At 39.5% G+C, this 25,852-nt stretch overlaps 1 protein-coding gene and 1 long non-coding RNA gene across 4 annotated transcripts in view; both read right to left on the bottom strand.

Annotated features, from left to right (window-relative positions):
* Positions 1-7,537: 7,537 nt before the first annotated feature.
* LOC143703855 (uncharacterized) lies at positions 7,538-12,448 on the bottom strand. Of its 2 annotated transcripts, XR_013191444.1 has the most exons (3): positions 9,964-12,448; positions 8,042-8,108; positions 7,538-7,788 (listed from the first exon to the last, which is right to left on the bottom strand). It is a non-coding gene; the product is annotated as an uncharacterized LOC143703855 (long non-coding RNA). The 2 variants fall into 2 exon arrangements; XR_013191443.1 differs by lacking the exon at positions 9,964-12,448 and having other exon boundaries at positions 8,042-8,171.
* A 6,348-nt stretch (positions 12,449-18,796) lies between these two features.
* Positions 18,797-25,852, bottom strand: part of cux1b (cut-like homeobox 1b) — a 46,106-nt gene continuing 39,050 nt past the window's right edge. For both annotated transcript variants that reach the window (XM_077197305.1, XM_077197304.1), the window contains exons 16-23: positions 25,433-25,496; positions 24,306-24,418; positions 21,980-22,096; positions 20,372-20,455; positions 20,227-20,283; positions 19,520-19,600; positions 19,348-19,412; positions 18,797-19,255 (exon numbers count right to left, since the gene is read on the bottom strand). In XM_077197305.1, the coding sequence (XP_077053420.1) occupies positions 19,204-19,255; positions 19,348-19,412; positions 19,520-19,600; positions 20,227-20,283; positions 20,372-20,455; positions 21,980-22,096; positions 24,306-24,418; positions 25,433-25,496 (633 nt within the window). In that variant the 3' untranslated portion in view covers positions 18,797-19,203. The remainder of the gene's footprint in view (positions 19,256-19,347; positions 19,413-19,519; positions 19,601-20,226; positions 20,284-20,371; positions 20,456-21,979; positions 22,097-24,305; positions 24,419-25,432; positions 25,497-25,852) is intronic.

The raw sequence follows: 25,852 nt of genomic DNA, 5'->3' as shown, positions 1-25,852 counted from the left end.
ATCTGTAACGTTACTCTATTAGCGTCAACACAAACAGAAGACGAGTGAGTGAGACCCACAAACACAAGCAACACGCTGACCGATGCTGGCCTTTCTCCAGGTGTCATAGACCTCTTGTTTTTGATGAAGTCATGTGGTGAAAATCCAGCTTTTAATGTTGCTTATGTGTCTATGTGATGTTTTTAATACGCTTTAAGACAAACCATGTGTAAATTCATAAGTCGACAGCATTGCTGAGTATTTTCTCCTTAAAACTGCAGTGAATCAAAGACACGGTTTGAAATCGCTGGTGTTTCTGACGTCACAAACTACCTTGTAACCAATCAGATCAACGTGTGATCGTCAACGAGTGGATCTCTGAGTGAGTAAGTGAGTGAGTGGAGGCGGGGCTCATTTGCATATTCATAGAACAACGAATACTAAATGAGTTACATTCAAGCTATTTTAAGGCATAAAGAATATTTTTCAAGGAAAAACATTTAAATATGTCATTTTGGTGATCAAAGATGAGCATTAAGGGATACAATTATTGACTACAGGGGGACTTTAAGACTTCGTCTTAATGAAATGCTTCAAGGGTGTTTCCCATATAGTACATTTGAAATGAATCACACCCAGATCAGTTGAAGTAAACCAGAGAGGAAACCCGCTACAAGAGACCTCAGTGTGTCGATCAGAAGGACCCCAAACAAACTCTGAGATCTGAGATTGCACACGCTATATCAGCCCAAGAGCGCACACACAAATAATATATAACAGTCTGCCTTGAATCTCAGTGTGAAACGCTGAGCCGCAAAGGACTGTGGGAGGAGAGAGAATCCACACGTTCATAAAGACACACGTGCTTTTCTCATCATACGACACACGGATTCATGGGAATGTGCTCAGTGTCTCAAACACTCGTACTCTGTGTGTCGACTGAAGACGAATGAAGCCAGAGTCTGGCTTTTACTCATTCTCATGTGAAATGTGTTGCTTGAGATTCATTCACTGAACCAGACAAGAATAGAATAGAGAAGGATAGAGCATCTGAGAGGTTCATCATCACACGTGTGTGTTTAAACACACAGAATCAAAGTTATAATCAATCTGTGGTTGTGATGAGCTCAGCATCATTCACTGGAGTTAACACCATGTTTATCAGACGTATTCTTCTAAGTAGCCTACATGAATAATACAGTATGGCATTATCATCTGATCCCGCGGTACAAACTCAGTCTTATGGTTTTGCTGTTAATATTTCACATCAAACATGCTGCAGGTTCACAAACAGAAACAAAACTGCTCAGATTAAACACGCGAGTGTCTGCAGTCAGTCAGACTGATAATCTACAGCTGCAGACAGCGAAGAGCAGAGTCTCTGGCATCGGACACACTGATTGGCCGAGTCGGGTCACATGGGCTGAGAGCTCAGTCACAGGGAATCAGATGAACTGAAACAGCAGAGATGCTGACAGGGATCAGAGGTCAACAGAGAGGGTCACCTGTGCTTTCTGAAACACTACACCACACACACACACACACACACACACTGCTGCGGGTCAGACAGAGGAAGGCTCACACAGCTGAATGAATTATTCCCTTACACAGACTGATGGAGGACACGGTTTACAAAATGAACATTTAGAACAGCCTACTGAAAACTTTGAGGTGAAAGTGATAGAAGGAAGACGATGTAATTAAATTTCCTTTTATTCATTTCATTTCATGTCTCAGAATGTGTATTTCTTGTTTGTAATTTCACTACTGTAACACCATAAAATATTACCGCTCCTCCCCGAACGTGCCGAATCTGCCGATGTAAACAGATAAAGTGAGTCTGACAGAGAGAAAAGGCTTGTTAGGCCCAGTCCCAATTCGCATACTATCCGTCCTAAAAAGATACCCGGATGGTCTACAATTCCCGGTCAGAATCCGAAGTGCAGATCGATGCGCACGCTAACGGCTAATATTGCCCACAACCCATCACGAGTTGGACGAGGATTCGGTTAGAACTGCAAACATGAGTGAAAAGTGTTAGAAAACTACAGACATGAAGGACGTGCGAGTCTGGCGGTTATGTAGAGAGGTTTAGATAAAGGGTTTGAGTGATTAATTATCAGTATCTAACCTGACGAAAATGTATTTATTCAACGTTGTCTACATCATATTGCATCTGCAGCAGCATTGTGAACTTTTGTAAAGATACGTTTGGCCATTTCCTTTTAAATGCATCATTATATTCAATTGCAAACACATGAGGAGAATCTCCGCATGAAAGACCCACGACTGGAGATGAACGTGCTCCTCCGAAACAGTAGGAAATCAAATTAGATTGAATGGAGGATTTTAACTGTGACAAGATGATTGACAGGGCAGTTTACGGTGACAGGATGATTGACAGGGCAGTTTACGGTGACAGGATGATTGACAGGGCAGTTTACGGTGACAGGATGATTGACAGGGCAGTTTACGGTGACAGGATGATTGACAAGGCAGTTTACGGTGACAGGATGATTGACAGGGCAGTTTACGGTGACAGGATGATTGACAAGGCAGTTTACGGTGACAGGATGCACGCAACAGATCTGTCCGTTAAAGATGATGTGATAGTATGTCCCAAAGCTTGCCTACTCTTTTGCTACACACTCAAAAGTATGTACTTTTTCTTCACAAAAAGAGTACATACTTTTAGATCATAGTATAAGTAGGCGAATTGGGATTGGGCCTTAGACTTCATACAGCGCCGCGCAGACCGATTCGAAGGCTGACTTGAAGCAGTGCATGCCGGTTAGAAATAAAAATAAACTAAAAGAGCTCTGATACAGCTGTTTCACGATTGGCCGAATCCACTGCATGACAACGATCATGCGTGTTTCGTGTTTATTCTCACACCTTCAGTTCCACTAGTTTTTATAACAGTAAAATATATTTTCATGAACTTGTGTTATTATGTTGTGTTATGTTTATCAAAATAAAACTGATTAAAAAAACATAGACTCCACTACATTGGTGTTTAATGGTACAATATGTAAGAATTTTGTATCAAAATATCCAAAAACCACTTACACAGTGTTATATATTTCTTTCAATTTTGTGCTTCCATTATCTTAAATGTTTTTGTAAAGAATTTGTAAATTCAGAGAAATTCACAATTTAAAATAGTGCCTATCCCTTGTAACTTGTCGCCTGTCAATGATGCTATATCCGCGTTATCCGTGGTTTCCGCTCATACTGCCATAGTAACCATGGCGACAGACGTGGACAACTGCGTTATGTCTAGCGGCATGCTCACGTTGTTGTTGTTTCGTTCAAACATTATGGATCATGGCAAGCAGACTTTGGGACAGAAGGAGAACGAGGATCAATGTCGGCGTGGCGTTTTCGAGATGCCGAGAGCTCCACGTCCATGACAAACTTCGACTTGACAGAGACGCTGCTCCTGCATGTACTTTATTAGACAGGGGAGCAAATGGAGAAAGTGGGTCCCATTTTATATTAAGTGGCTTTAAGAACTATGTACCAACATTGAGACTAATGATTTGATACAATGGACTTATTGTGTACATGTTTTTATGTTGTACTTATATTTTGAATATGGCTACATGTAAGTACAGCTGTGATTAATGTATGTAATTACATTTGTAATTACACTGTTGACCCTTCCCTTACACCTTAACCAACCCTTAAAGGGATAGTTCACCCAAAAATGTAAATTCTGTCAGTATTTACTCTCCCTCATGTTTTTCCAACCCCTTAAGACCTTTGTTAATCTTCGGAACACGAATTAAGATATTTTTGATGAAATCTGAGAGCTGGATCACTCCTCCATACTAGTCCATAGGCTTCTTCAGTGATTGAAAATTTGCCAGCCCTGAAAAGTCATTTTAGACATTGTTAAAATAGTCCAAGTGACTACAGTGGCTCAATCTTAAGTTTATCAAACGACGAGAATAACCCCTAGTTGCTCCAGAGGCGTGCGACCTCTGAAATATAGCAATTGTAAGTCGCTTTGGATAAAAGTGTCAGCTAAATGAATAAAAATGTAAAAAAATGTACGTCACACGCATCACCCACATGACTAGCGTCGGCCAATAGTGCGCCTACGTGTGACGTAGCTTTTACGCAATCATCCTAAGTTAACTGACTAGAGGCCCACAGAGATGGAAATGAATAGTTGAAATAAAGTCGTTATTTTTGTTTGTTTTTTGCGCACAGAAAGTATTCTCGTCGCTTGATAAACTTAAGATTGAGCCACTGTAGTCACTGGGACTATTTTAACGATGTTTTTAATGACTTTTTGGGGCTGGCAAGTTTCAATCCCTGAAGAAGCCTATGGAGGAGTGATCCAGCTATCAGATTTCATCAAAAATATTTTAATTCGTGTTCTGAAGATGAACGAAGGTCTTACGGGGTTGAACAACATGAGGGAGAGTAAATACTGACAGAATTTTCATTTTTGGGTGAACTATCCCTTTAAACCGACCCATACCACCACACGTGACCCTAACCTTACCCGTACCTCAATAGCAGCAAAAGTGGTTTACAATACAACATGAACACAATAAGTACATTGTACATATGTTTCAATGTAAGTACATAATACTTAAAGCCACTTAATATAAAGTGGGAACTGTTATACTAATGTTGATCTAGCTTACTGCTAGTCTCATACAGACAAACTAACATGTAGAATAACATTATAACTTTCAACACACTGAAATGCAGTTTAGTATGATAGTGTAGACCAAGTGAAACAGCGCTGCGTTACCTCACAAGTTTCATTCGTCTAATAAACTGACCTGTGTGAGTATTAATTCAGCACTTGCGGGTAGTTCGGTAGAATGAAATGTCCTTATTCCTTTATATCCGCGGGACTCGCGTGTGGCGCTGAAATCTGCCTCTCATTAGCAATCGCGACCTGCTTAAATCGCGACCTGCTTAAATCGCGACCTGCTTAATACCATGTTAAAAAACATCAATGTATTCACTCATCCATAAACATTATTAGCTTATCACTGCGTTGTCAACCTACGCCTTTGTTGTTGTAAGAGGTTAGCGACCCCTAGCAGCATTTTTTTTTTACATATTGTAGCTTTAAATAGTATAGGCTTATGTTGAACTTTATTCTTGTACAAACAGACAATGTATTTAGCAGTACATAAAGTTTTAAATGGAAAAGTGAAACGAGTGTCCTTGACACCCGAAAATATTATGCTCAATTGAGTTCACCTCTGAACATGCAGGTTGATGCCTAATGCTGGGTAAACACCAAAAGATTTTTTACAACTTATAAGATTTTCAAAATATGATAGACCACAAACATGAGGACGAGAAATCCTAGATTTAACCGTTTTGCTCCTATAGTGTGTGGTGTGCCATGATGTGACAGACAGCACAACACACACTAACAGATTTTCAACCAGAGTCTCGACTGTGAACACAGGAAATCAAAATCTCACGAGACTTCAGAATAAGCATGACGGACGATATGCAGGAAGAAATTGCGATGATAGTGTTTGGAATGATTTTCACAGAAACTTCACGGAAAAAAAGAAAAGGGTTTGGGTGAAGTCGTGGACCAACTCTTCTCCTCCCAGTCTATTATGGTAGGATTTACACGACACGTTGTACAAACATTCGTGTCACAAATCAACAAGCTGATCCTCCATCTCTGCTGTCCACATCAATTTCACTTTGTGCTGCGCCATTACTGCGTTCATGCTTCTGTCTTCCATCATCTCGCTTTCTGATTGGATATTAGAGCCTGAGGGAGGGTGGAGCTTGCCGAAGCCAAAGGGGTGGAGGGCCGGCGAGCAAAGGACGGCCTGCAAGTCCGTAGCTGAGGCTTGGCGATATTCGACCCAGGTGGAGCCGACGGTCCAAAGGAATCCAGTGAGGTCGAATGCTCAATGGTCGACACTGGAATCGAGAGAGGAAGGAGCTAGGTGCGGGAGCCATGTCGATGGGTCGAGGCGGGACAGAGTGTGACGAGGCTGGAGGCGGAGCCATGGGCTCATATCGCCCAGGAGGAGTGGGCTCCCAGCAGGTCCGCGGTTACCTCGCCACTGAGAGGATGTGATAACCCAGCGGGACTGATGGGAGACAATGATGACTGGGTGACAGGCTTGGCAGAGTTCTGGAAATGAAGAGTGGCACAAATCCCCCCCCCCCCCCCCCCCCCAAAAAAAAACAGAGTGCCCTTGATGGCAGTTAGTAGAGGTGGCGGGAGAGGGAGGATGGTTGGGATTAATAGGACTGATGAAGATTCAGATACTGGTTCAGATTCAGATAAGCTCCAGGGAATTAATCTCACCACACTCAATTAAACTGTCCTATAAATCCAGCCGGTGCTCGCTCACAGTGGCGGCAGGGTGGGTGGGGCTCGCTTCCATGCCCTTGAACTCAACGAGGACTCCCACGGCGAAGTCAGCTCACACCCCTGGTCGACACTTGGTGGTGCTTCGGCTCCTGGGCGACGTTATGTTCCGCCTTCCCATCCTCGGGTATAGGCTCACTCGCCGCGGCAGGCAGAAGCTTCCAGTCTGTGGGGGGCTTAGGCGTCGTCGAACGGGGTGGTGATGGGCTGGGCTCTGGGCCTGGCCCGGTTCTGGATCGGGGCCATATGCACTCCAGACACCTCACGACGACTTCCCTCCAAGTCAGTCCAGTGGTGACTGGGAGGTGGATGGTGTTGTGGAAGTTTGCCCCAATCCAGAACAGGGTCTTGGGGGTTTCATCCTCCAGAGGGCAGTTGCTGGCCAAAAAAACAAAAATTCTTACATGAAAAATAATCAGGGCTCTCCTGAGCCATGACGATAAATTTAGCCCTATCGTCCACCATTTGGGCTTGTCGGTTCATCAGTTACAGTGATTGAGGGAAGGCAAACACAGACGAAGATAAGAAATCCAAAATTACAGGTTTAATGGTAATTCTAGCAAACAGATGATCATGGAGCAACACACTCTAACCAAGACGGTGAAGAGCAAGGAGCGATTGGAAAGGAAGAAATTATATAGGAACGCAAACTAGGTAAAAAAGCTACACAGCTGAACATAATTAACTCATAATGAGGTGATCATGGTAACTAAGAAATGGCGGGAATACAAACAAAGGAAGGCATGTGACGTGAAAATAAACTGAATGTCCATGATAACTGAAATAGAACAGAACAGACTGTGACACATACAACTAATAATATTCCAAAAATTAAATATGTTTCATATTATAATCTCACAACTCATAAAGAGTTCATACAAACACTGGTTGTCTTTTCTGAAACCAATTGAATACTTTACAGATTCTCTTTTCGGCCTGTATTGCGAGTTTTAACCAGATTGCACAAGAATATTCTGACCTTTTTACAGACTCTGATGAAAGGGTATCTTAACAGTATATTATATATTAATAATCATATTATTAATATTAATATTTTTTTTAATATTATTTTTTGTAAATTATTTATTAATATTGTTTTTTTAGCCCTCAATCTGCTTGGTCTTATATCTTGTTGCCTCTATTTGGGTTTTAAGTAAAAAAATAAAAAACAGCATGTTCTTGTTCATGTATCTTTATTATTTATTAACATGACAGATTGTAGCAAACATGGCAGCGCTCTAATAACAGTTTTTAGCTGAATACATTAATAAATAATAATTGACATTAAACATGATATAGATGTAATGAAGACCAAGTTCCAGTGAAATATCTTCACAATCCTCTATGATGTCTTTACATCCTTCATTATGTGTGTATTCTGAATGGCAGTTACTCTCTGCAGATGATGAGGTTATGGTACAGGACACCATCTGAAATAAACAATTGAGTTTAGAGTTGCATTGTGTATCTTCCATTTGAATATGTAAAAACTATTATGTTCATGAAGGCCAAAATTAGCAAAAATGGACAGAATGAGCCCTTTACCAAGTTAAAAGGATAACGTGATATAAAGTCATGGTATAGCTTTAATGTTTTTTGTGACTGGGTATGTTTAGGCATAAAGTCATAATTTAAAAAAAATCAAACAATATGGATAATAAATTCCATATCTCTGTTACTTACTTTGTGGAGAAGAGAAGATGAGTATCCTTAACTGAGCAGAGTTGCTCACACTTCATGTTCTGTTAAACTAAAAGAGAAAAAGACATGATTGTTAGGTAATTATTGTTAAAATTTTTATAGTTGTTTAGCTGAGCTCCAGAAAATTTGTAATAAGGAGGCTTTGAAAGTTACAGATTTGAAAAACAAAAATGCGGGAATAAAGAACCCTAAACCATTTCAGCATATAAAGGGTTCTTCAGGACGATACGGTACTAAAACTGTTACTACGTGTAAAGAACCTTTAAAGAACCATATTTTTATAGAGTGTACCTGAGTGTACCTGTACCTGGAGTGCCTCAGGGCTCAGTGCTTGGACCACCTCTCTTCTCCATCTACATGACATTATTAGGATCTGTAATTCAGAAACATGGCTTTTCCTATCACCGCTGTGCTGATGACACACAACTCTACCTCTCATTTCAGCCTGATGATCGGTAGCTGCTCGTATCTCAGCCTGCCTGACGGACATTTCTGACTGGATGAAGGACCACCACCTTCAACTAAACCTTGTGAAGTCCTGGCTGGTCTTCCAGCTTGCTCTGTCAAACCTCTGCAACGGATCCAGAATGCTGCAGCAAGAGTGGTCTTTAATGAGCCGAAGTGAGCACCCGTCACTCCTCTCCTCACAAAATTGCACTGGTTGCCATCTGCCACTCGCATCAAATTTAAGTCAATGACGTTTGCCTACAGAACAACCACTGGCTCTGCTCCCTTTTACCTAAACTCATTACTTCCGACTTACGTGCCATCCAGAAACTTGCGCTCTGCAAGTGAACGTGGTCTTGTGGTGAATCATCTCCAAGAGGCACAAAATCTCTTTCTCTGACCTTTACCTTGACTGTTCCCTGCTGGTGGAATGATCTGCCCAACTCAACCAGAACTTCTGAGTCCGTAGCCACTTTCAATAATTAATCAAGAGTTGGGAAGAGTTGGGATTAATCAACAACTGGAAAGGGTCATAGCACTTGCATATTGTTGTCCTATTGTTAGTTGAACTGCTTAAATTGTTCTCATTTGTAAGTCGCTTTGGATAAAAGCGTCTGATTAAAATGAATAAATGTAAATGTAAATGTTAGTCCTCAGTCAGTCCTCTTTTACTATGTCAAAGACATCGGCAGTGTGGCAGCATTTTACAAAAATAGATAACGGAAAAAAAGTTGAATGCAAAGTTTGCAAGCAACAGTTTGCATATCACAGCTCGTCTACAAACATGGCATATCACCTAAAAACGGTAAGCTAACTTGTCTGCGTTAGGTTGCCCCGTCTGTTTTGAGTAGGCTATATGAACATATCAGAATTGGCATATTTCAATGTTTTAGTCTAATAATCACTTTATAACTGCAGGCACTCCCGCCAGCAATGACGGTAGCATCGCCCAGACACACCCAGACCACGCTGGATGTTAAGCCTCCTCTATCATCCAAACGCAAAAATAATATCACAGAAGGAATTGTCGACTTTTTTTATTAAAGTGGATGTGCCTTGTGTGTTTAAGAGTAAAAGCTTTAAGTTAATAGTCTATTGGTGTCTCAGCCGCGAAGCTGAGCTTCAGCCTCGCTCTGTGCGAGGACATGCACAGAGCGGCAGAAATTATAGTGTCTGTCAGTTATTATAACATATGAAAAAAACAATTGTCTAAATTGTTGCATATTCCTCAACAGTTCTTGTGCCAATATCACTAATTGACATTGTACTGTTTTCGGAAATCATAGGCTATGATTTTGCGCAGGTGCACGTGATGCAACGCTGTCAGAGCCGACATAATTAACGTTAGGTCAAAAACGATTTAATATACTGCAAATAGCCTCCTAGTTTTTTACGTTTTTTTATAATTCATTTAGGCGGACAAGGCTACCAAGTACTGTGCAGCTAATTAGTCTTACATTTTTTTAATCTAGTTGGTCCACATCTTCCTCAAGGTGTGTTGATTATCTCGTTGCCCCATGGATCTTCACCAGAGTGACTCTTTGCGAGCCGTTGCAATGGGCGTTTTCTTTCGTTGACATGGTAGGTACATTACCAGCATGTCCTTGTTCCCCCACTTTATGCTGTGCGTTGGCGTGTGGGGTTGTTGAGTCTGGTTGTTGTGACACCTTGGACCCAGGTGTCACAGTCTCAAACCATTTTGCTGATCGTTACAAACGCACCCCACTGGTCCTTATTGGTGGATTGAAGCATTTCCTGGCTACTTTCACCTGTGAATGGAGTATTTTTTAAAGATTTTTTGTTAGCAACAACATTTATTAACTCATCTGCTTGTCTGGTAGGTCGTCCTTTTTTGGTGAGACCTGTGAAATTTCATGTGGGCTGAGGGCTGTCCTGGCTCCTCTCCTTATTCTTTAATTGCTATCAATACAATGGCTTTAACCCACGTAATTTCTGTTTTCTGTCATGCACAATTTGGGGTTTTATCATCTGATTTGCATTCCCTGTATTTATCCACCTTGTGGATGATATTTCAAATTTATTCTCAACAAATCCTTGAGCTCACCTCCCTCAGTAGCATAGGCCTTTGCTCATGTTAACAGTAACAAGACTATATTTGTGTGGAACAGAATCAGTTCTGTTCGAGGAATCCATCATGACATCCTGCAAAAGGGGAAAACGTTAAATTTGGAGTGGACAGGTCAAGCTTACTTGCTCTCTGCCTTCCCAACTTATGCGATGTGCAGGCGCACTGTTTCTTTCTGCCACAACAATAACCCAGGCCAGAATAGTTAGGCAAATTCATCCATGGCCATTATTTTATTGGGCATATTTTAACCTGTGGGCCCACTTAATACATTTAGATACAGCTGTTTTGATTGACATAATTTATTTGTCTCTTTGTCTCTCAGAACACAATCTTTTACACAATCACTTTCACACCCTTTCACATCCCTCTCTGGCCAGAGAAGCATACCTTTTTGTCTGCATCAGCAGCTTGTGAACTGAATGGGGAATATATTACTAGGGGTGGAATACCACCAAATCTGAACGGTTACACATCTTTTGTGTACGACAGAAGCTACAGAATGTAGACACACTGTGGCATTCCCCTTGCTACAGTGTCTAAACGTTAGGATATCAATTGTCAATTGTCCGATGCTGTCGCCATGGGTTTGAGTTTAACACCATGAACGTAAACCTAACTTTTAAAAATCAAATATATTAACCACTTCAAAATAATTCTATAGACCCACAGTTGGAATTGAGAGAGACAATTTTAGTTTCTCAAATGCAATTTGTCATTCATTGTGCAATTTCAATTTTTCAAACTTTTATGTTGTTGCTCATAAGCTATTTAAAACAAGATCGGAGATCTCCAAACAATCATGGATCCATGGCCAATAAGAAAAAAACATTTCCATCTCATACCCCTGGATATGACAAAATTTGTGAGTTCAAAAGTTTTGAATTTTAGATTTATTGTTTTTATTGAATCTAGAAAATTACATTTAATTGAAATGGAGGGACCAATATAGTTGTTTCTAGCCATAATGTTTGTTTGGACACCTTGTTCTATTTTCCTGTTTCCTTTTCCAGAGAATTCTGCATAGTCAATAATCTATTCATGCTTTTACCATTAGTTGGTTAATGTAATAACCCTCAGTCACTATGCCAAATCCAGCGCCAGTTTTAAAGGATTGGTGAGTCAAGTACCCACTTCTGCTATTGATCCTGCAGTAGGGCTGGACTGGCACGTACTGAAAGCAGATTCAGAGTGTTAGTTTAACAGAGGATACAAAGAACTGCTGGAAACCAGTGAATAATCAAAAAAGAATCAAGTATATAATAACTCAATTTGAAGCTATCTTTGTAGTGATCATTGAAAATGCAACACCTGGCCCAGAAGGAAGGGGATGGAAGTCTTTCTGTGTGGATTGTCATTCAGTTGAACTTGTTGGGCTGATACATTGGATCGTCAGCCTGTGATGGCACTCAAAGGCCTGGTGTTGTGGTGTATGGGCTCAGTTGTTTCTCTCCTCAGTCTGTCTTTTTATCCATCCTGCCACAAAATTGCATAATGCATGGCAAAATTGTCCTTAGGAAAAGTCTAAAGTGAAATTTTCACCTTTTCCTGCACTGAATCAGTCTCTTTCCATGCTGACCCTTCTAAGAATTGTTAACTTCCTCTTTCAGGAGGAGAGCTGAAGGCCCGTCAGCCACTTTCTCTTCTTCTTTCTGCAGTCATCTTTGACTTCAGTCTTTTCGCTCCCATTTGTCAAGGCAGCTGTCTGAAATTTGAACACTCAGAGAACCGCAAACATCAAATTAAACCCACTGCTTAATTCCAGAAGTCTCATCTGGTTGACAACACAACAGCAGTTCCTCATTATATTAAAAAGCGGAGTTGTTCTTTACGGGAAAGCAAGCATTCTTCTTTGCGAAACACAGGGAAAACGCAGGAAAAGTCTAATTATAATATAGTGTGTAACGTAAAAGTAAAGAATTCTTTGTCTTTTACCTTTTTACTAGAAACTAAAAAATGACTGTAAAATGCTATTTAGATTCAAGATGAATGGTGTGCTCAAATCCTTTTTGAGTTTGATTTGGGTGCTCTTCGGTCCAAGGTAGAACATATAAGAGACAGAATAGAGAAATAATTCTCTGATAACCGAGGCACCCCTTGTCTTTATTACAAAAATGACATGTCCTAAATGGACAAATTTAAAACGCCTTCTTCAGGGCATAGTGAAGCAGATAGAAAACTGATCTTATAATGACAAAGACACACAAGTAGAAGCAAACACACAGGTGCTGGCAATCAGTGTTAAAGGTCTACAGGTAATTGCTAAGACAAGCCTCTCAAACGGTTTCCAGTACTAAAAATATAAATCACAATAATGAACAGAAACACAGGCAACAAATAGCATGCATATATACTCATGCATACATTGCCAGGGCACGTCTCTCACATGGTTCTCAGCAACGAATCTGTTGATCACAATGTTAAATGAAAAACATACAAGCAACAAAATAGCATGCATATACACTCATGCATATATTGATAGAACACACCTCTCACATGATTCACAGCACTAAAGCTGTTAGTCACATTGTAAGTAAAAGCACAAGTAACAGGTAGCACGCATATATTCATGCATACACAAGCATATACATTCATGCATACACATATACATATACAATACACATGAGAAATAGGTAATCACAAGAAAAAACAATATTACAGAGTCACAAAAAAGGTCTATAATCTATCTCCTCATTTAATCCTGGATAGTCCATTGCTTTAAAACTCCATATCCAAAAGGTTTCACGTTGCAATAACCGTTTTAAAATGTCACCTCCACGTATTGATTTTTTAATAATTTCAATACCCTGAATTCTCAAGGATGATGCGTCACTATGATGTATTGGTTTATATTGTTTGGCCATAGGGTAATCTTCGTTGTTGACTCGGATTATGTATTTGTGTTCATAAAACGGCTCTTTTAGTTTTCTTTTAGTTCTGCCCACATAGAAACACCCACATGGGCATTGTAGGCGGTAGACCACATATTCAGAGTTGAAGTTAATGAAACCATTCGTCTTAAATTCTCTCTGCGTTCTCAAATCACAAAAAATCTTACTCTGAATGACACCCTCACAATGACTGCAAGACCCACACCTATAGGTCCCCCACAATCCTTTTTCTAACCATTGTTTTTGTTTAGGACATGGAAGGTAGCTTCTTACAAGTTTGTCCCTTATGGATGGTGCCTTCTTGAACACAGTCATAGGCGGCTCCGGAAAAACGTTTCTCAGAATAGGATCACTTTGAATTAACCCCCAATTGGACTTAATTATTTGTTTCATTTCAAAAGCACTACTATTTTATTGCGTAACAAAGACAGGTCTGGAGTTGTTTTTAGCCATGTCTTTCCTCCTCTTTTTCTTTTTTAGTAGGTCAGAGCGTGTTACGGAGCGTGCTTTTATTATTGCTTTTTCTATTATCATTGGTGAGTAGCCCCTAGCCCTGAACCTTAATGTCATTTGTCCGTTTAGGACACGTCATTTTTGTACTAAAGACATTTTAATTAAGGAGTGCCTCGGTTATCAGAGAATTCTTTCTCTATACTGTCTCTTAAATGACTGTAAAATGTCAGATATGTGCATGTTAAAATTCAAAATTTCTATTTAACTTGGTCACCAATCTCATACAATGCACAAAAATGATCTTAGTTAACATTAACCAAAATCTTAGAATCTCTGCAATGGATCAGTTTTTTCACAAGGTATCCCAGGGTTTACATTAGATACTTATTGTAGACAACTTCAGATAGAGAGTATAATATTTAAATACGTGCAGTTAATATATTACTATTTATTCATCACTTTAAGGGCACCTTTTGCTCGTTTTTATGTAACCCATTTGAGCCAATACATAAATATAAATCAAAGTCTAACCAATAAAATGTTCACGACTCAAAATTTCAAAAACCGGAAATGAAATGAAGCTACGGAAAAGATTAATTGAACATGAAAAGAACCATCAGCTTATCAATTTCAGAGCACCTCATTAAAAGTATACTTGCATGGCCTTTGAAGTGGACACAATTCTTGAAGTTGTTGAAAATTGAAGTTGTTGATGGTTCAGTGTGTGTCAAATGTTGAAGTTGCAATTGTTTTTTTCGCCATTGGATGAAGAAGATATGATGAACTTGCATAGTTAGTTCGACTCTGTTCTCATGGCTGGAGTTCAGATTGTGGCCTGCCAGCCCTGGGCCTGAGAGGACTCGTAAAGCAAATGGTGGGAGTTGCGATGGACTTCTTCTGCGTTGAATAAAGACGTTTTGCCAAACTCCTGAGGTCGTCCTTGATTCTGTTGTGGTTGAGAGAGTCCTACCATGCGGCCTGCTGAGGCCACGCAGGACAGCACAGCACCTAGAACGTATCGAGAAGGCCAAAAGAGGAAGTTGGAAGAATTGGTTGCCCATTCAGTGATGGTAAAGTTGCAGTTTTCTTCTGAGTTGGATTGAAGAAAATACAGTCTGACTCTGTTGAGAGAGTGAAGGCATAGCAGGCTGTGATCAGGCTGTGGGGGGTCCCCACAGACATCAACCCGAAGAAACAGCAGTGAAAGCCAGATGAAGAGAGGACTAAGAGTGGGAAGGGTTTGTGGAGGTGCAATTTAAAGCCTGAGAAAGGTCCCTCCTCTCAGGGTTGGCTCGACCCATAAGAAAGGGGGAGTTTCCAAGCGGGAGAATTTGATTTATGGATCTTTGTTTCAAGCGTGCTCATTTGCATGTACAGCTGGATTGGTTGCTGATGAAGAAACTATGAAAGATTCTTGTACTACTAATATGTTGTTGTTATCGACATATCGTACACAGTCATTTCGATCTTTAAAGTAGCAATTTATAAATACCAAACATGGTATAGGTGAGGTTACATTGACCGTTGGTTCTATTATAAAATACACAGTATTAAAAATAAAAATTAATAGAATTAAAAGAGACTACACAAAACAGTAAATCATTCACACAATTTTCTGGGGTGCATGTTCCTTTATTGATCCGTTTGTCTATGATTAATGCAGCAAAGTTTGTTTTAAAGTCTGTTTCTGTCTTCTCTGTCTGGGCCACGTGATCACATTTTTAACAGCAATAAAACCAACTTATCTGATAATAGTCATGGTAACCAAAGATCCTTCTTGCCCTTCTTGGTGATGGGACCACAGATCCCGGAGGGAGTTTTAAATATTATTTGTTAACTAAAAGAAATAATTGTGTCTGATTTGTCTCAGTCGTTACAGAACCAAAATTCAATTCAACCTTTCAATTAATTTAGAAGCATTTTAAAGGAGAAGTATGGAGTCTGTCATCCTACCTAAATACCGTTAAGTCCTTTTATAGACTGTCCGGAATGGTCCCTTTGTCGAACAGGTTTTCTGCAGTCTGGCAGAACAAAGACAAGAGTGCCTCCTCCCCATCCACCAACAGAGAGAGATTCTGAGGACTCCTGGCAGGCTCGCCAAATTTTGGTAGATTTTTCCCCTACGCACCTGACTTAGGTTGAACCGAGTGTCCTTGACACCTGCAAATATTATACTCAGTTGAGTTCACCTCTGAACGTGTGGGTTGACGCCTAATACGTCCTAATGTCCACTACAGCGGCAAAACTCCGCTCAGTGCCGCTGGCAACGCTATAACGCCTCCGCTTTGGGGTGTGTCTTTTGCGAGTGTGTTTAATCTATGTTTTTCTCAACATACACACAGTATAATCATCAGAGATGCACACGATTACATTTGGAAATAGAAAAGCTTTGTTTCCAAATGCTCCAAGCAAATATACTGTCAATTTTACAAACTTTTATAAACCCAGCCAGTATAATCACAATGAACACATCCAAAATGACATATTTAACATATATAACAACTGCAAAGCGTCTAATTTATAAACAAAATGATTATGCACTAAATCCTGAATCCTTATAGGATAACACCAGTAAATTAACAGGCAAATTGTCGCGACTATGCAAATACTGTCGAGCCTTCAGGCAGTATAAAATGCAGAGGAGCAACAATGACGTCAGAATCTTTTCCTTTACACTGCCATCTTTGAAGACGCACCTGAAAAAATTCTTGACTTTCTGCAGGATTTGTGCGGGTCCCATCGAACCACATAGAACCGGGTCCTGTCATCCCCTGCGGCTGCGGCCATGCCTCTTCAAAGGCCTCCTTTTCCCACATGGACATAGTGGAAGCCCACGGCTAGCTACTGCCGTTTCCTCCTCATCCTATCAATACTGCTTTGTTTGCCCTGCCTCAGAGCAGCGCAGAGCCGCGTTCTGTGCCTGTTGTGACCTCTCAGCGCCACTGGGTTGCCAACATTCCTATTCGAACATTCAAACAGCAGGCAGCTTAGGCCACTATCTCATTTCCTAGACACATGGAGAGCTATTCCAGGCATTTTGCACTGGCTGCTGGATATAATTCAGCGTGGGTATTCCCTCAAGTTCAAGGCTCCCCCTTGGCGGATTTCCTTCCGTCTCAACTGAAAGGCATGATATGGCACCCCAGATGTGGAGTCTTCATGCATGGCTGCTTCAGGGACCTTAGAGAGGCTAGGTACACTACCTTCCCATGTGTTGGACACACTCACAGAGTATTGTGCACCTTCCACAAGGCGCCTTTACACTCTGAAATGGGGAGCGTTTGTGAAATGGTGTTGAGATAACGATATCGACCCGACGATCAGTCCCGTTTAGGAAGTTTTACGTTTCCTGCAGCACAGGTTGGATAACGGGTGCCTACCATCCACGCTAAAAGTTTATGTGGCCACTATCTCCTACTATTTTGTGTTACTAGTGTAAAATTGATTAATTAAAGGAAATGGGGGTGAAATACTAAAATTCCAATACAAATACACACCTGTGCCAAAATGTATTCAGTTGCCATTAACACAGGCAAAATTATCAAGAAAACAAAACTGGAAAAGACAAAAATGTCCTTAAGGACGCACAAGGGTTTTATGGAGAGGGTTTTATCACCAACAAATTTACCAAGATTCCTATCGAACAGCAGCTACAAGTTAAAAATGAAGGAAGAGCCGCTCTACAGCAATCATCTTCACTGAAGGACTGAACTCTGTGCTCTTTAACATGGACATTTAAAAGGCCAGATGGTTGGATCTGAAAGGTGAGTCAAATTATATGTATACAGACCCTTTTTACATTTCCGTGTTTCTCAGAAGCAGAAGTCGTTATAGTTGGGTAAACTTCTATAGTGATGAATAAGTGACTATATTAATCAATAAATTAATAAATGTTCCCATTTCCTCAAATAGCAAAAGAAAAACTCCACAAAGGTGTTTCACAACTCTCAAAAAGAGGACAAAATTAGAGAGATTGATAACGGCAGTCAGAGAGAGACGCTGTATTAGAAACTCACAGCAGCGGTAACTAGTCTTGTAATTTGATGCAAATGTAATATAATACAAAGTATAATGTAATAAATGTTCATACATTTAATTAAAAAAAAGAAAATATAAAAAACATTGTCTCGCTGTTTGTCATTTTCTTTACATTTTGTCTAAAATTGAGCAAAAAAGCCATTTTAAAGCAGTTATAAACTAATCCTTGAATCTCCTCTATTTTTATTTTGTACTGGCCAGTCTCAGCTCTGCGATGGCTTCAGCAGAGCACAGGATTCAGTTCATCTGATGGTGATGTCAGAGATTTCAGACTGCTTCTGCTTCACTTCATGTCAAATATCTAAAGCTGCTCCACCAAATCAGTGCAGAACTTCCAAGTCTGGACCTGTGAATCATTTGTTCATGTAAACAAGTTTTGGGGTCAACTACAGGTAATTTTAACGTTTTTTTTTTAAAGAACAAAATTAATACTTTTATTCATCGAGGATTCATTAAACTGATCAAAAGAGATTCATAATGTTACTTAAGATTTCTATTTAAAATAAATTCTGTTCTTTTGAACTTTCTATTCTTCAAAATCATTTAGCATAATTTCCGCAAAAAATATTAAGCAGCAAAAACAGTTTTTAACATTAATAATAACAACCATTATTAATAACCGAGTAATAATAATTGAGCATCAAATCATCATATTAGACTTATTTCTGAAGGCTCATGTGACACTGAAGACTGGAACAAAAGCAATTCCAGCTTTGATCACAGGAATAAATTACACTTTACTATACATTCACATAGAAAACTGATGTTTTACATTCATTTCACTGTTTTTAATGTATTTTTGATCAAATAAGCGTAAGACACTTCTTTCAAAAGTTTTATTAATAACCGAATCTCATAATAAACAACCACACACATTTCATTCCCTGAAAGCTTTCATCTAATTGGAAGAGACTACATCTAAATTCCCAGATATGGTGTCAGACGATCGAAGTATTAAATAAACCGTTAGCACTGATATCAGTCTCTGTAAGACGCTAGAATCATGAGCAAGAGCTCGTTACAGATGATTGAGAGATAGAGAGAGAGAGAGAGAGAGAGAGAGAGAGAGAGAGAGAGAGAGAATGACATGTGATAAAGCAACACCATCACACCTTTAAACCTGCTATCTATTTATAATATTTATCCCACTATTCTCCCAAACGCTCCTGGTCCCAATAATTCAGTGATAACCTCTGATTCTGATGTCATAAATGTGATGATGTGAAGAGCTACTGCCAGGTGTCTCCGTTCTCGTGGAACTGGTGCAGGTGATCCGAGTACCTGAGGGAAGAGTGTGTGGATCATTACACGCACACACACACACACACACAGCTTCAAAACCATCAAATCTCACACTGGGAGAAAACACTCACTTCTTCGCACAAAATGCAGCACAGTCCCGGCCGATACTCTCACTCCAGGCGGTTTTATACAGCACCTGACACACACACACACACACACACACACACACACATGGTCATAAGGCTTCAGAGCAGCTCAACAAGAGCAGAAATGGACCGTTAATCTGAGGGTCATGTGACGCACCAGGAAGACGAGGCAGTGCAGGATCAGTGTGTAGAAGAACGCCACAGTCCTGGCCGTCTTATTGGACAGGATCACACGACCCTGAAACAGACACATTTTAATAGAATAATTAGAGCTTTTCTTTTGGCAGAAAGTTGGTCTTGTTTTTTTTCCATGAACCTTTTTCAGTCGGTGATGATGCATTTCCATAGGTATCAACGTCGCAAATACAGTCAATTTATTCAAGTAAATTAACTGTGGCTCGTATCCAAGCGAAACAGGGACAAAAAAACAGAACTGATGGACTGTTGTATCGGTGTCATATGCTAATGAGGCCCTGTGATGTCATGTGAGTGACAGGCAGCTGAGGGGCGGGGCTACTGTTGATGATTCATGCTTCTGATCAAAGATTAGGAGGGCACATTAATCTAAAATAAAGGATGTGCACAAACAAATCAATCATTATGAAACACTGCAATATTCCTTAATAAAATAAGGATACATTCTTAATTTTACGATGACTTCTCTTTTTACAAACTATAAATCTTCATAAACTACTCTCGATTCACAAACTATTTTCTTTATAGATTTAGGAGGATGTTTGGCCGTTGGCGTATGCTGAGTTTTCAGAAGCACGTTATAATCGACTGAAACTCACAGAGATGATGGAGATGTTCGTGTGCAACACTGACTGTGTGTGTGTGTGTGTGTGTGTGAGAGATACACACCAGGCTGAGCGTGGCTTTGTCCCACGGGCTGAGGCTCTGATATCTCCTCTGTCGCTCCTAAAGGAGTAAATCACATTAAAAAGTATCACACCTGAATCAACAACAGCAAACACACACTTTCAGAAGCGAGAGTTCATGTTCTCACCCTTTTACTGAAGGAGGCGAAGGGGTCGAGTCTCTCCTCGTACTGAGACGAGTAACGCATCACTGTATCATCACTGTCTCCAGCCTAACACACACACACACACACACGATCTGATCACACTAAATCAAGTCCATGTTCAGACCATCAACATTCTCGGCACTAGGCATGCGGGTTTGTATCGTCTACAACAATATCACAAAAATGCCCCAGTGAGTTTTGTCTTATATTTATAACCTATGATATAGTAGAGGAATATCACACAAACAAAAGTGCTGTTTTATCCCAAATATCAGCACGATTGCTAATGTGATATTGATTTTGTACAACAGTTCAATAAACAAGTTAATATTGTGAGTTACATTTTAGACACAATATTGACTTATATATTCAATGATGCTGATTTTATTTGTTAGGTAAAAGCCCTATTGTGTCTCATTCTAATTTTATTTACGGAGTAAATCTAAGAATTTGACATAAAAGATGTTGGATACTAATGCAGTATACTAACCCTAAAGTAAGGGGGGGAAAAACACTTATAAAGTGTTTATATATAAAAAATAAACCTGGAAATCAGTTTGAGGTTGGAAATATATCAGTCATTAACCCTTGTGCTTCTTTATGGACATTTCCCAGTTTTGTTTTCTTGATCAGTTTGCCTGTGTTAATGCCAACTGCATACATTCTGGCACAGGTGTGTATTTCTATTGGTATTTTACTATTTCACCCCAACTAGTAACACAACATAGTTTCACTCAGGACCTGAAGGACAACAATGTCCCCTTTGAAACCCATTAAAACTGAAATTTTTAATCCAAGGGCCATTTAACTATAAAATATAATTACTTTGTTAACCATTTTTTACCAGATGGGGGCATTTTCTCAGGTACGGCATATAAAGCAAAGACTCGCTTTATTCCTGTTTCAGCTTTTTTCATATTATAGAGCTAATTGGATAAATTATGCACCTATAATTGTGTGTGTTTAATGTCAGAGTGTGGCTTGTATGTGTGTAATATTTGAGAGAGAAAAACTCTCCTTTAAATCCCAAATCCAACCACTGTGTCCCAGTGGAGTTTAGTGAGTTTTACTCTAATGGGGAACGTGTGTTTCTGAGCCCAAACAAAATCTCACTGAGAGCTCATTTTTTGAGATATCAACCTCAAATTTGGAACATGAATTAGATTTATGCGCTTTGATTTTCTAGCAGTTTTAGAGTTCAACATTTCATAAAATATATATTTAATATAAAATAATGTTCATAAATAATTTTCATAAAATTAAACCTCTATAACTTTTTACACTTTTTTTTTACTTCAACAATAATCTTCACATTTATATCGCAGACGTTTTTGTCCACTATGGACCTAAAATTGTAAGTTTTTTTAATTAGGTTAGTGAAAGAGTAAATTTGAGTCACAGCTGTGAACTGACCATCGCACAGAATATAAAGAATATGAAAAGCTTTGGGAGTCAGCTGACCACGAGAGGCCGAAACCAGCACAAAAACACCCTCAGCAGAATATCGTCTATCGTTACACAGGAAATCGCAGGGAATATTGCGCTGTCCTGTGTGGTCGCGGGCGGTTAATGGTGTCGGGAAGGACTCACTCTGCTAGGGTAGCTCTGCAGGAACTTGATCTTCTCGTAGAGCTTGATGTTGTCGGCCCGTAGACTGTCCAGCTCGCTCTGAAGAGCCTGTAAGGTCTGCTGTAGGGATCCGCTCGCCTGACACACAACAACAACAACACTTAGACTCTTCCCTGAGCCACAGGAACCAGGTACAGTCATGTGATGGTAATTTGATGGTAAAGTCATGTCATGGTACAGTAATGTGATGGTAATCATGTGATGGTAAAGTCATGTGATGTAAAGTCATGTGATGTAATGTGATAGTAAAGTCATGTGATGGTAAAGTCATGTGATGGTCATCATGTGATGGTACAGTCATGTGATGGTAATCATGTGATGGTAAAGTCATGTGATGGTAAAGTCATGTGATGTAATGTGATAGTAAAGTCATGTGATGGTAAAGTCATGTGATGGTCATCATGTGATGGTAAAGTCATATGATGGTAATGTGATGGTAAAGTCATGTGATGGTCATCATGTGATGGTACAGTCATGTGATGGTAATCATGTGATGGTAAAGTCATGTGATGGTAAAGTCATGTGATGTAATGTGATAGTAAAGTCATGTGATGGTAAAGTCATGTGATGGTCATCATGTGATGGTAAAGTCATATGATGGTAATGTGATGGTAAAGTCATGTGATGGTCATCATGTGATGGTAAAGTCATATGATGGTAATGTGATGGTAAAGTAATGTGATGGTATAGTCATGTGATGTCGTCATGTGATGGTAAAGTAATGTGATGGTATAGTCATGTGATGGTCAAGTCATGTGATGGTAAAGTCATGTGATGTAATGTGATAGTAAAGTCATGTGATGGTCAAGTCATGTGATGGTAAAGTCATGTGATGTAATGTGATAGTAAAGTCATGTGATGGTAAAGTCATGTGATGGTAAAGTCATGTGATGGTAAAGTCATATGATGGTAACGTGATGGTAAAGTAATGTGATGGTATAGTCATGTGATGTCGTCATGTGATGGTACAGTCATGCGATGGTACAGTCATGCGATGGTCAAGTCATGTAATGGTCGTCATGTGATGGTACAGTCATGTGATGGTCAAGTCATGTAATGGTCGTCATGTGATGGTACAGGCATGCGATGTAATTAGGGCTGGGCGGTATATCGAGCTTGTACAATATATCAAAAAAAAATTTAAACGATATGGAATGAGGCAATACCTTTTATATCGATACAGTAGTTTGATACGAGCACATCTGAAAAATAGCGGAGGACGCAGTGTGAGCTCCTGCAGTGAAAGTACAATTTGTCCTAAACATGACACAAGTTTATATTAAGCACTTCAAAATAACTGGTAAGATATAGTTAACAAGTTTAAAGCAGTTTGCCCTGTCAGATTCTCGGACAGATACTGTTGCTGACTGACAGATAAATGCTTGCGCTGTTTAATGCGTTTGAGACGTGGTGCTTTCCTCAGTGCTTAACTTACATTTCACAGGTATATTCTCCATCTGTAAATGTTAGAAAGTCAAACAAATATGTCCATTTCACTGTCAGGAGAGGACGAGCTTCTGCAAGCGAATCTCCGCTAAAATTCAAGCTTCCGGTAATGAGCGCCGCCGCACGCACGCGCACCAAACAGACGAGCACGATAGAAGAGTAGCGCAATAATTCTGACTAAAATATACATAGCAATATATTGCTAAAATATTTGTTGTTGGAGACTATAAATGTGCCATATGTGGAATTTTAAACCTACAAGTATATTTTTATGAAAGTGACCATTATAATGGGGTAATCAAATGCAGGCTAATATAATTAGTTTGTGCTTTTTTTTTATTTTCATTTTTAGTTTAGCCTTTAGTCATTTTAAAAACAAAAGCATTATTTTAGTTTTTAGATTGTAATGTTACAATGTTAGAATGTAATGTGATTTTAACCACCTTTTTGCACATAATATATTGCATTGCCCACATTACATTCACTATTGTTTCCAGGATGTGAAATAACATTTTTTTAAATAAATACAAACGTTCTTTATCCAAACAGAAAAGCGTGGAAAAGTACCGAGATATATATATCCTATATATCACCATTTAACCAAAAAATAACGGAATATGATTTTTTTGCCATATCGCCCAGCCCAGGATGTCATGTGATGATCAAGGGTAAAGTCATGTGATGTCAAGTCATGTGATGGTAAGGTGATGTTAAAGTCATGTGATGGTAAAGTCATGTGATGTAATGTGATGGTACAGTCATGTGATGGTCATGGGTCTAGTCATGTGATGGTCAAGTGACTCAAGTCATGTGATGGTCATGTCATGTGATGCGCACTCACGGCCTCCAGCTCCTGGTTGCGCAGGCGAAACCTCTCCCTCTGACTGGAGATGATGGACAGCAGAGAGTCCATCTGACCCTGAGGAAGATCCGCCTGAGGAGAGCCGCCAGCACCTCAACACACACACACACACACACACGACTACTGAGGGATCTGCTTGGCCAACTGCAGGGCTGTCAAAATGTCTCAAAAGCTAAATTCAAATTTCTTTCTTAAATATTAGCAAAATTGCATTCTAAAGCAATACTTAAAAGGATTAGTTCACCCAAAAATGAAAATTAGCCCATGATTTACTCACCCTGAAGTCATCCTAGGTGTATATGACAATCTTCTTTCAGACAAATACAATCGGAGTTATATAAAAAAATGTCCTGGCTCTTCCAAGCTTTATAAAGGCAGTGAATGGCCGTTTCTGTTTTGAAGTTCTTAAAAGCACATCAATTCAAGAAAAAAGTGCATCTATCCATCATAAAAGTGCATCTATTCATGATTAAAGTGCTCCACACGACTCCAAGGGGTTAATAAAGGCCTTCTGAAGTGAATCGATGCACTTGTGTAAGAAAAATATTCATATTTAAAACTTTATCGACTAAAATAACTAGCTTCCGGCAGACGGCCAGGACATTTCTTAATAAACTCCGATTGTGTTTGTCTGAAAGAAGAATGTCATATACACCTAGGATGGCTTGAGGGTGAGTAAATTATGGGATAATTTTTAATTTTGGGTGAACTAACCCTTTAATGTTAGAGGAAAAAAGCACTGTATTGTCTTCCATGCCCACAAGAGGGAGCGAGCGAGCGCAATAAGCCAATATAAACCAAATCAAGCATCGCATCTTTTATTGAAATGAAAAAACATTCACTTTTGAAACAATTGTTTTTAAAATTTTAATTTGTACGCACATTTTTTTTGGGTTAAAATAGAGCATAAAATTGTCTAATTGCATCAGTAACCTGAGAAAATGCGTTTTTTTGCATTCGTATGTGCCTTTTTTTTTTATTCAACGAATATTTTAAATTCTAATATTTATTTGACAGCCCTAACCACCAGTCATTTACATTTAATCATTTAGCCGACGCTCTTATCCAAGGCACTTACAAACGAGTATTGTGTACTGCATGTTTACCTGAGAACAGAGCTGTGGCCTCTTTAATGGGCTCCGGGATGATCACTGCGCTGCTGTCCGCACCCTAGAACACACACACATACACACACAAAATCCACTAATTATTCCCATGTGACGCGTGTCAAGATGATTTTTTTTGAGCCACCAAACACTGTTGTCGTGCAAATGAACGGCTAGAACACATTTAAAGTTTTCTGTTAGAACGGTGTCGTGTTAGCGGCCCCTAAGTTAATAACTAATGATCGTTGTGACGGAAGTGAATAAATCGAAACTTGACTTTAGCTGGACAATAACCTTATTCTAGAGCTGCTGTAAAGCCAAAACAATTTCGGTTACTTTAATTTCCTATTATCACTGTAAAGCTGCTTTGAAACTATAATTTATTCTGAAGCAATATTCTCATGCAGTGTTCAATTAGCT

The sequence above is a fragment of the Siphateles boraxobius genome, unplaced genomic scaffold (genome assembly GCF_051911475.1).
Source record: "Siphateles boraxobius isolate OS27281-9 unplaced genomic scaffold, OSU_SipBor_1 39, whole genome shotgun sequence".
In the NCBI taxonomy this organism is placed as follows: Eukaryota; Metazoa; Chordata; class Actinopteri; order Cypriniformes; family Leuciscidae; genus Siphateles; species Siphateles boraxobius.
This window is presented reverse-complemented; position numbering and strand designations above follow the sequence as displayed.